Consider the following 12,039-nt stretch of genomic DNA (forward strand, 5'->3'; position numbering starts at 1 on the left):
ACACCAATAATTTTATTTACATTGATATTTACCACCCAGGAATGTTAACCCTTTAACAACATTCAAGAAAAGCATATTTGAAATTAATAGTATTAAACAACTAACTTTATTTACATAAAATTTTAAATGTGCACTCAGATACCTATGAATAAAATAACACAGCACTTTTCATACAACGTCCAACCTCTAACACTCAACTTCATGAATGACACCATGGATCTGGAAGCCCCTGCTTACATACCCTCAATAGATGGGGTAACAGCTCTGTTGGATGCAGGACTGGCAGGTGTAGGAGATGCAGCAGGAATAGGCATGGCAACAGCTTCAGCTGGAATAATGCCAGCCTGGGGAGAAGCAAGAACTGGCCCACTAGGAGTATTTCCAATACTGTTCTGTCTGGGAGACCTGGGTCTGTGAGTTTTAGGGGATAATCTTGGAACTAGAAGAAAGAGAAAAGTTATCCATTACATTCTCAGCTCAAATGTCACTTCCTCAAAGAGGCTTCTCTGAAGGTCTAGGTAAAATAGTGCTATCCGACCCCCATCCCAATCACTCTTTATCCCATCACCATGTTTTCTTTTCCAATGTCTTAGGCATAGTGGTGGTGATTGAGAATACAAATATCTGAAGAATGACAGCAATTACTAATACCTAAGTAAAACTGTACTTTTTCCTCCTAACTAAATACATTAATTCTAAAAGGCAGTATTTTAAATGAAGTTAGAAACTGGATTTCTAAGGCAGGATAAATGCCACTTTTAAAGATAAAGATAGCAACATTCTCTACTAAAAAGTGAGACTGTTTCTATAAAATAGGTGGGGGAAGAGTCCTAGAAAGTGGGCTTATTTGTTCCTCCTTCAAATAATAAAAAACTCAAACACCTGTTAGCATCTTGCAGCCAATCACATATGTTCTTTCTTGCCATATCAAGATCCACTCTGCATAACTAAGGAAATCGGGGACCCAATTTAGCCAAAAGGGGAAGATAATCCAGGCAGAGGTTCATATTACACATGACTTCAAAATAAGTACCTAACACATTTCATATTCCATTATAAACCTATTCGTAGAGCTCAGATTCAACGGTTTATAGAAAATGGTTCAATTTGCTTCACTTTAGTAGTTCTTTACTTTTTTAAGTCACAAAGTCATGGAAGGAAACTATTATTCAACAATTATTTTCTAATTAGCATATAGGGCAAACTTGTAACACTGTTCTGTGCATATCTCTAATAACTATGTTTTTACCCTTTCACCTCTATAATCATGTTGTTACTCTCAAAATTCATTTCCAGATCATCTGACTAATGTCAAATGATTAACGGTACAACTGAAGAAATAAAGACTTCAGAAATTCTATTTTTTTTTGTTAATTTAATTATTTCCTTATAACTGAAGACCAAAGAAGAAAATAGAAAGTGCAAAGGAATTTATAATAAAATTATATGTACATAAAGCTGAGCACTGTATATCAACTAAAGACATTTAATAGAGTTGGGAATATTTTTGTTTGTTTAAGCTTAAAGATCCTTTTTCTTTAAGGGTCCTATGCACTGATTAAGATAGATTATGACGAAAAAATGCAATTATTACATGCTCAACCTCTCTACTTCAATTATCTCCACAATTATCTAGGAAGCAAAACATTAACAAGCAGTCTTAGCTAATTGTAAGATCTTGTCAAAGTATATTTTTTTTACACTTTTATAGCTGCTGTTGGCACATTCCTCCGAGTAATCACAGATAAAACTTGGGCCCCTCATCTGTGTTTCATATTCCTTATAAGGGAAATACAGTCAGAAATTAGTGCCATATACAGATGCTATAGACCCACACAGCACTGTAAGCCCAAAATAAATGTTGCTAAGAAGACAGGAAATACAGTACCTCTAAACGGTGATACATACTGTATTTGTCTTATATTTGAGGGGTACTTTATACAACTATAAAGAATATTCATACTTATGAACCTCATGACTCTCATCATCAGTCCACAAAGCAGACTAGGCAAATTACTTTACTCATTGAGAAAACTGAAATTTATGATTTGCTCTAACATATAGTGAATAAATGGTAGAACCCAGAATAAAAATACTACAGGTTTTCCAAGTCCTGGTTACTCCACTATTTTTTATACACTTATACTGCCTCAAACAGATCTAAAGCCCAGCCCTTTTCACATCTAGTAGAATTACAACAGGAACATTGTCATTATGCTCCAAGCCAAGTGTTACCTACCCCCGCTGACCACTGATGACCACGTGCCTCCCGCAGGACTGGTCCTTGCTGCTGGAGGAGCAGCGGCTTCACTTGGTGGGGTGTGGGATACAAATTCTAGGCCACTGGAAATGGAACCCCTCCCAGCAGAAACTCTGTGATTTCTAGGGTGTCGCTGGGCCTTTGGGGACATCCTTGGAGGCCCTAAGAAAGGAACAGTGAACATCACATAAATGCCACAACGTCCATCACTACTTTTCTGCTAAATAGACACATTCCATTCACACACACACACACATTCACTCTCTCTCCAGTTTCTCCTCGGTTAAAAAAAAAGAGATAAAACACCATACATATTTCTGGCCACACTCTTTCAGAATTATTTTGTGGAATGACACAAAGTTTTATAAATAAATTTTATTTTATTTCCCTTTAAAGAAAGGGGAGGATGAAATTAGTGGTAAGAAATCAAACAATAAGATGTCATAACTCTTCAAAGATTTTTTCAATTTGTTTAATCTATATTCATTATGTGTAGGCATATAAAATGTTAACAGAAGTTATGGCTACATGATGGAACGATTTTTATTCTACCATATACTTTTAGCTTCTTCCCTCAAATTTTCTATATTACTTCTAAAATTATAAAAAAATAACATTTTTAAACAAAAAGCTATTAACCCCTACATTCCTTTGGACTATTGAAATATATGTCCATACCGTTCTTAAATTTCTCCAAAATCTTAGTTTATCTACCTCTTCTGCCATGGTGATCAATTTTACACCCATGGCTTAAAACAGTCCTCACCTGTAAGCAGCTGCTCAGACTTATCAGGCTGTGAGCTGAAAATTCTACTGTTGAGGCATGACTTGTAAGAAAAGAACGACTGACATTTGGGGAAAAAATTTGCACTATATGAATTGTCAAAATTCTACATCATTACTTCTATCACCCCCCTTATCGGTTTCTATTTCCAAAGAAGTCTACTGTGCGTTTAAACAAAACAGTCAGGTGAAAACAGTGAAGAGAATGGCTCTCACCAGAGAAGCCTGATAGTGCTAACACCAAGCAAAACTCGTTCTTAATGTCAAAGCAATGCTCCTCACTCTCATCTTGCTGCCTAACTCTTCAGAATGTTAAATTCATTTGTGTCCTCAGTAAGAATTTAATCATGGACACAATCTTAAAACGAATATTGTTACATATTACAGTTTTTAACTGGAGATATGATTTATATCAAAGAATTATTTAAGAATTGGGTATTCGGGGCCGGGCTGGTGGCATAGCGGTTAGGTGCACACGCTCCACTTCGGCGGCCCGAGGTTTCACAGGTTCGGACCCTGGGCATGCTCTGACGCACTGCTTGTCGAGACATGCTGTGGCGGCGTCCCATATAAGGTAGAGGAAGACGGACACCAATGTTAGCCCAGGGCCAATCTTCCTCAGCAAAAAAGAGGAGGATTGGCATCGGATGTTAGCTCAGGGCTGATCTTCCTCACCAACAAAAAAGAATTGGGTATTTCCATTACTTACACATGTTTTTTACATCCCTTTATAGAAGAAGACCAAGAACACTGGTTGGCATAGCTCAATGAAATCAAACTGTAACTTTAAAAAATTCATTCTTTCAGGTAATATATAAAATACTTACAGAAACAAAATATACTCTCCTGTATTAAACACAGAAAACCACTATATTTAATAGTTTTAATTCTGAAGTTCACACTTAAAAAAATATCTCAGTGTCACCTAACTACATGACTAGAAAACATTTTAATTCAAACTAGCTAAGAAGAAAATTTGAATAATGCAGCACCCCCGAATCTGCAGAACGTATATTTTGCGTGAATAGCCAATCCACAAGCAGCCCTTACATCTTACTGTAGTGAAGACGTTCACACTCACTATTGAGTCCTGTTTTATCTAACATATTTAAACATCACTTATTCAAACAATAGACCACAACAAATACTTCAACAGAATTTAACTTTTCATTTAGTGGCCACCGTTACAGGCACTTCTGAGTAAGGAAGTCACCTAGAAAATCAGTGCAACGTGCTGTTCAAGGTGAGCAGCTTTAGTCAAGATCACATGACCTCCCCGCTTGGACGGCAACAATTTAATAAAAAGGAGCCAACATAGTTTTTCTCCAGGGAAGCACTTTATGACAGAAAGCTGCATTAGTCTCAACATAAGCTATATCAACTGCAACTTTAACAAACAAATCAGATTAAAATTTTAACATATACTCTGAAATAATATCAAAAGAACATTATCACTCAGAAAGCAGGTTTTTAATTTATGCGCCATATTTAAATTAAAATGTAACCTTTCTACAACACATCGATGTATTCGGCATGTAGCAATGGTGGATTTGGAACCAAATACTGAACCAGAATTACAGGATTTTATTCTTTTTTTTGACAAGGGCAAAAAAAAAAACAAAACCTAAAGATTCAAAGTCATACGTGGTTTTTATTAACAATTTTATCTTGGATCAAGGATTTCTTCCAGATTAAACCAGACTTTCACTATAAAATATCACACAGCTAACTTCTTTAAATTCCCCAAACATAAAACCAAACTCTGTATTGTAATCTAAGGGCAGACACACAAAGGCAGCTCCAGGAATGTCCCTTTCAACAAGGAGCACCGCTCCTGTCTACGGCCAACAGGCAGGTTCACTAGAACCTTGGCCAAGGAGCTGTACACTGACAGGCTCTACCAAAAGGTGCAAGACTGGGCGAACAAAGCGCAGTTTTCCATTAACCACCGAGTACACTGTGAACTGGGCGAGAGGGCCCTGGGGCAGACCTTCTGCGGCTGTAAAGGAGCATCATTACCAGGCAGAGATAAACTCCCATCCTTACAGTTCAGGATAGTTCATAGCTTCACACACATTTATCAAATTTCTCTCTAATGAACAAAAGGTTAATAGAAATAGTTTTAATAAACTAAAGTTAAAACACGGAAATTATAGGTTATTAAATAATGAAGAGGAAACTATTTTGTAATTATAAACTCACATAGGAGTTAAACAAAGACAAACAAAAACATGAACAAATTGTGGTATTGTACCTTCTGAAGACATGCGTTTAGGCATAGTAGAGACAGGAGCTGGAGAACCATGAGCAGAGGGGTGAGACGGGGGTCTGGATGGCCGCGAGGGGGGCCTGGAGGGCGGCCGTGTAGGGGTGGCTGCCCGAGGTGGAAGAGAGTTGGGACCTGACTGGTAGCGAGAAGGTGGGCGAGAGGAAGGAGATGGGCAAGGCGATGGCCAGGGAACACCTGACAGAACAAATGATATGAAGGAAAGTATAAAAACTAAAGAAAAAAATGAGGGAAAAAAGTAAACAGAAAAAAAAGTAAAATGACAAAAATGATTTCTTGTACATTTTAACCCTTTGAGGACAGTCATTTGATTTGTGATATGTTTTAGCATAACTTAACTGACACAAATTCACATTTTACTTTAACCTCCTTAAAATTAAGTCTGTTTAAATGAATACACGTTCCCAAAGGGTTAATTAGGATCTACACATACTATCGAAGAAGACAGTTAAGACTTTGCCTATTACTTCTGCTTCTGTAACTGTTTCTCAGTAATCAATTGTTAAAAGGAGTATAACATTCACTAGATAACTTCACACAATAAATCACAAAACTCAGGAACAAGATTATTCACTATATTAGTTTCAGCTTTTGAAACATAATGAAAATAAGCAGCAGCTATTATAGCCCATTAAAAATGCTGGTTTCTTATAACCATCTGTGATTTTCATCTAGTTTATACTTGAACGTAAGGTTCAGTTTGAAATCTCATCAAGCAAGTCCATTTAAGTAGGAAAAAACATTACTTCTACTATTTTCTAGAGTCACAGAAGTGACAAAGGTTAATATTCATTGCCTTTTCAAAAAACATTTTAATTTTATCAAATTAGAAAAAGAAGCTAGGCCTTCTACATAATTTATGCAGTTAAACACTTATCTAAGCGACTGCTTAATAAACAGTGCAACTACAGAGCAGTCATCACCAAATAAATTGACACTGACGGATATGCACAGGTCAAAATACAGCTAAACATGTAACATGACAGATCACTTACCTTCATCTTAGGAAACAGTCCAGGTCTCCTCTCCATAGGGTTCCACACACTTGAGTATCATACACTTCCCAGCCCCCTTCAGGTTTTTACTTTGAAAGTTCTGTTCATGAATAACTAAAATTCTTTACTCAGTGAGCAAAGAAATTTCACCCCCAATACTAAGTATAGAAAATACTCAAGAGTGTTCATTTGGAGAGGAATTCTGGAGAAAGACTCAATGAAAACAAATGAAATTGGAAACTTAGTGTTCTCTATTTTTCTAAATTTCCAAACTTGAATACCTAAAATTGGATGCCCACTTTTCAAAAACCCCTAAGCTAGTTAACACATTATTGCTATTATTAATTACTGTATTTCCATACTGTCTACAGTACTGCTGCCCAGTATCCCTGACTTATATGAAAGATCCATGATCTATCAGCTATATTCAACCTAGATTTAGAGGTAAAGTAGAAAAATATCTTCCTACTAAAGATTCAAGTTTCTTTTACTCTACTTTAGCTAAACTACAATATCCACCCTTACACTAAGAGCTATTTTTGTTTTTTTAAGCATACTAGCTTCTTTACCTTCTTCACATGACTCTTGGTCATGTCTTATACTACAAGTTACCTCAAATCCTTTCTTGAAGTAAGCGCAATACAGATATATAAACAAAGAGTTAATGAAAATGAATCTATATTAACCACTGATTGTTTCACACAGATTAGGATTTTCCATATAAACTATGTCTAAATAATTTTATCATCCAGTGTTTTTAAAATTGAGAACCTACCCAAAGTTTCCAATTTCTTTATATGTGGAGTGTTTTTTGGCCAAGTAAATGTCTCTGGTTAAATTTAGCACTTTATATTAATACTCTGTATTTCATCATACTAAATAGTGCATATGCCAATAACCTATACTAATTTTTACTAATTTTACTAATTTGACATCCACAAAGGTAAACTTCAAATAATTTTGAAATGAAAACTACTCCACAGAAATCATTCAAGGTATGCATGTTCTTACCAACTATATAAACTTGTAAATAGTCAGAAAACTATGTATTTGATTGATGACATTGACAAATTTGGTCAAAATACTTGCCTCCATTAACTACTCTTTGGTCTGAACCAGAATTCGGGTTGAAATCTGAAGTGTGAGAGGTGGATCTTGATGGCATGGAGCCCGATCCAGGCTGGCCCATACGCGGTGAATTCTGTCTCCCACTTCCCCAGGATATGACTTCTCTATTTCTTTGTCCAGGAGGAATATATTTATTTTCCCTGAAAATGAGAGATCCTCTAAATCATTTTATCCTAACAGGTACCAGGCCAATGAAACATATCTAAAAGTAATTTAGGCGGAAAGGAATGCTTGTCATAAAAAGGTTAAACACTAAACAAACTGCCTCACTCCCAGACACCCCTATTCTTCCATCTTACCCTGAGTTCTAGCCTCTGGCCTTTCCTTTCCCTCAGATTCTCCTCCTAAGCACAAAGATTAACAGATGTGTGTTCATTCTCATCCTACGTGGCCTCCCTATGGCTGATTCTATCAATCACGGTCTGTCTTGAAATTTTCTTCTTCCTTGGCTTTCTCTACACTTTGTTTTCTCTGAGATCTCTTCTTCCTCTGGGGCTGTTCACTGGTTTTTCATGGCTTCAATATCAGCAATGCCGATGAATTCCAAATCCACACTGTCAGCAGTCCCACAGTCTCAACATCTCCCCCTAAACACTTTGATTAAAATCACCAGACTCTAAGCTGTGAGTACCTTGAAGACAGGATGTATATCTTACTGTACCAGTTATGTAGTAGGTGTTTCTCAACATGTTTAGGAATAAATGAATGAAAGACCTGTGAGCCCCTCAAATGCAGTAAATTGCACAAATGGACTCAGCCTATCTCCCCTCAAACTTGCTCCATGTTTTCTACCTCCAGTAGAACAGTACAACCAGAAATCTGCTTAGTTATCAAATAAGCCTCAGGGTCACCCCTGGTTTTTCTAACCTTTCTATCACCAGTCCTGGTCTAGGTGGCTGCCAGGTTCTCATACTTGAACTGTTTCAGTACACTAACTGGTCTCCACGTTTCAGCCAGCTCTCAGTGTCCCAGGTTCGTGCGCACCGTCCCCACCTACAAGGTGCTCTTGACCGTGACATGCAGTCCTTTTTTACCTCAGTTCCCACCACCAGCTGCCACCACTGTTCCCTCCACGCACACCCTATACTCCAGAGATATGAAACAACTAGCCTTTTCCAGAGCTAGCCAGGTCCTTCACATGTCTTCTCACCATGCGAGAAATTTCCCTTACTTCTCTTGGAGTGGCAGACAGATCTAATCACAAAACGTCACCTCCTCTGTGAGGCTTTCTCTGATCCCACAAGTCACGCTAGTTCCTCCTCACTCGGGACGTTCCTAGTACTTTGAACATACCTCCAATCTAGCAAATCATATTGAACCGTTATTATGTTATATGCATCCCCCGACCTGACCATTGTTTCTTTATGAGCTCTTCCAGACCCTGGCTTGCTCATCACTATATATCCAACACTTAGTTCCACAGAGCTGACACTTAAAAAATAGTTTCCAAGATTACTATAATCTTTTCTCTAACAGAATCTTAAACCAGTTCCATTTGCATTCTCTACCTAAGCTACATTAAAGGAAGATGAAATATAATAATAATAATACACCTTCTCACACAGACCTTGAGTTGTGTATCCAAAATACTGCATCATGATTTCCTTTAAATACCTAGTGTTTATGCTGTGGCCCTCACGTTCACTGGAATTTCTCTGAACTGCTGTGTATTTTTCTTCTTCGCTCCTATCATCATTTTCCAGGGCCACTCGGGCTTTGTACTGGGCACTTGATTCAATTTCTTCTGCTAACTGGTTTGCCCTTGCTTCTCGTTTTAAAAATTCTTCTGAGTTATCCCTTTCTAAGGGCACCCTGAAACATGAGGAAAAGAAAAAGCAAAGTGAGTATTTTAAAGTCAGAATTTATATATCTGTCACAATCAATTATTAAGGGAATTTAGAATTTGAAATGCTGGTAAAACAGTAAGAGAGTTACAGTGATCTATTTATTTATAAATCAAATTTGAATTTTTTTGTTACCTTTTCCCTAGAGAAATATAACATTTCCAAAACTGGCTAAATTGACTATCCCCCCATAACCTCTACACTTGCAAATCTAGAGTTTTTACAACTTAAAAATAAAATTTGAGCATAACATTAGGGTATAGGTAAAGTACATTTACTCTCTGTTTTAATGGGAATTTATCAGCCTAGGTAGTAACAGGATAATTCTTTCACATAACTGAAAATCCAACAGAAACATTTACTCAACATCATAATTTAAGTTGATGAAAATCAAAGACAAATGCACCAAAATAAAAGCAAACTTTTTAAACTTACGTATATGATGATAAACTGCTATCATATGTAGACACTACACCATAATTTTCTTCATTATACCGAAACATATCATTGGGATCCCATCCATTAGACTAGAAGAAAATGAAGCTCATTTTTCAAAATGACAAAGTATTTGTCATCTTTAATTCAATTCAATCAATATGTACATTAACAATATCTACCATACCATACTAGCAAAATCTAGCAAATTTAAAAAAATGGGCAAAAATTTCCTTTGAAAATGTTTTAAGGAAAAACTTTTCTTCTACATATCAGCCCCTACAAGTTGGTAAATAACTATACAAAACTACTACTTGAGACGTCATTAGTAAAAGTCTAGAACATTTTAGTTACTTCATAAAATATGAGCCTTCAGGTCAGGGTTCTCGCCTTTCCCTACTCCCTATCATTTTTCTATCGATTTACAGAAAACCTTTTTGAGTTGACTGATCATCAGGTCTGTGCGAGACAAGGGGTGCTTTTGGACAGCCAAAAATATTTCCAGTGTTTCAGGGGAAGAAGGGGAGAAGCCAAAGCCTTCCCTGCAGCATCACTGTTTCAAGGTAGGAGCGTGGTACTAGATCTCTACCATCCTCCCCTTCCTCCTGGGCTTGCTCAAAGGGAAGGCAGCATGCGTGAGGGAACAAGTCAATCACTGGACAAAGTCACAGGAGCTGAGCTTGAGAACAGGTTTTGCCATTAGCAGTTGTAGGTCCTCAGCAATGGAATTCGTGCCTTGGTGCCCTAACCTGTAACCTCAGCGTATATAATTCTCCAATTCTATGAGAAAACTACCACTCTCTAAAGCTAGACTGCATTCTTTAATCTGTAAGAATCAACCAATCAGTGGCAGAGGCAGGAAGAATCTTCACTGGTAAATATTAGTATCTGGGTGAACAGTTCTCTTTCTAATGTTTCAACTCCTCTTTTAAAGCCTTACTGGCGGAAAGGGGCAAAATACATACAGTGCATAATCATGATCCATCTCAGAAGACAGGACACAGCATCATCCAAGCAATGTTGATGGCAACTTCAACACTACAGCTTGCCTCTAAGGTTACCCATCAACCTTGGGTCCTTCTGCGCCACCCCAAATAAGACTATAATGTAATTCCACCACTAAAGCAACTCCTTAGGCCTAAAACATGTGGGCAGGAAATCAGCTACCTACGGAGGCTTTAAAATTACTTAGGTAGTATATGCTCCATGTAAAAACTCTAAACCATGCCGAAAGACACTCAGCAAAAAGTAAAAGTCTTCCAATCCCAGTGTGCCTAGATAACCACTGTTTTTTTTTTTTTTTTAAATAATTTTATTATTTATTTATTTCCCCCCCAAAGCCCCAGTAGATAGTTGTATGTCACAGCTGCACATCCCTCTAGTTGCTGTATGTGGGACGCGGCCTCAGCATGGCCGGAGAAGCGGTGCGTCGGTGTGCGCCCGGGATCCGAACCGTGGCCGCCAGGAGCAGAGCGCACGCACTTAACGGCTAAGCCACGGGGCTGGCCCGATAACCACTATTAATAATTTCTTGGGCACAATTCCAGACAATCTCTACGCATATATAAGAATACAATCAGTATGATCGGCTCTCTCTTTTTTTTAATTCAAAGAGGATCTTCCTGTTTTGCAACTTGCTTTTTCTTTTAGTAAGGCTTGAATATCTTTCCATATCAGAATACCATTCTTTTTAGTGGACATGCTTCCTCAGACAAGAAGCCTAAAAGTCATACTTTGACCTCACCTCTAAGTCAAGTCAAGACAATTAAGACACCACTTTCCTTAGGCTGCCTTATTCTGCAGAGCATTCAAAGCAAAACATGCCAGCATTTCCAGTTTCCCATGGTTTCCAATTTAAATTTGTAAGTTGATTGTGATTTACTTTAAAAACACAGAAATAATTCATAAGCATCCCAAAGAAACATTTTTCTGTATTTACTGCCTGGGGGGAAGTCTCTATTTACACAATAAAACTGCTGCTTTAAAATATTCACTACAACAACACACTTCAATTAAAACCAGGTGATAGGATGGCATACTACATCACCAGACCATAGATACTAATCGAAAAGATTTTACTTACGACATCATTTTCCAAAGCCTCCAGTTCCTCGTTGGTAGTGAGTTCACCCGCATCCCAGGGCTCCAGGTCCTTCTCCTTGTGTTCACCATTCACTTTAGCAGTGATAGCAGAGTCAGTAAAAGCATCTGCAAAGGATAGTTTTGGTTGAAAGATCATACAACCGGACAATGGGTTACACCAATACACACATGAATTATCAACAACAATGTGTGCTAAAAAATAAT

The 12,039-nt window shown here is 37.5% G+C and overlaps 1 protein-coding gene across 8 annotated transcripts in view; it reads right to left on the minus strand.

Annotated features, from left to right (window-relative positions):
* Positions 1–12,039, minus strand: part of ATXN2 (ataxin 2) — a 114,438-nt gene that overhangs the window by 42,272 nt on the left and 60,127 nt on the right. For 7 of the 8 annotated variants that reach the window (XM_058531425.1, XM_058531428.1, XM_058531421.1 and 4 more), the window contains exons 6-12: positions 11,816–11,940; positions 9,733–9,824; positions 9,068–9,265; positions 7,415–7,593; positions 5,298–5,507; positions 2,240–2,422; positions 242–439 (exon numbers count right to left, since the gene is read on the minus strand). In XM_058531425.1, the coding sequence (XP_058387408.1) occupies positions 242–439; positions 2,240–2,422; positions 5,298–5,507; positions 7,415–7,593; positions 9,068–9,265; positions 9,733–9,824; positions 11,816–11,940 (1,185 nt within the window). The remainder of the gene's footprint in view (positions 1–241; positions 440–2,239; positions 2,423–5,297; positions 5,508–7,414; positions 7,594–9,067; positions 9,266–9,732; positions 9,825–11,815; positions 11,941–12,039) is intronic. The other variant, XM_058531426.1, reaches the window with a different exon arrangement.

Source organism: Diceros bicornis, chromosome 35 (genome assembly GCF_020826845.1).
Source record: "Diceros bicornis minor isolate mBicDic1 chromosome 35, mDicBic1.mat.cur, whole genome shotgun sequence".
Classification (NCBI taxonomy): Eukaryota; Metazoa; Chordata; class Mammalia; order Perissodactyla; family Rhinocerotidae; genus Diceros; species Diceros bicornis.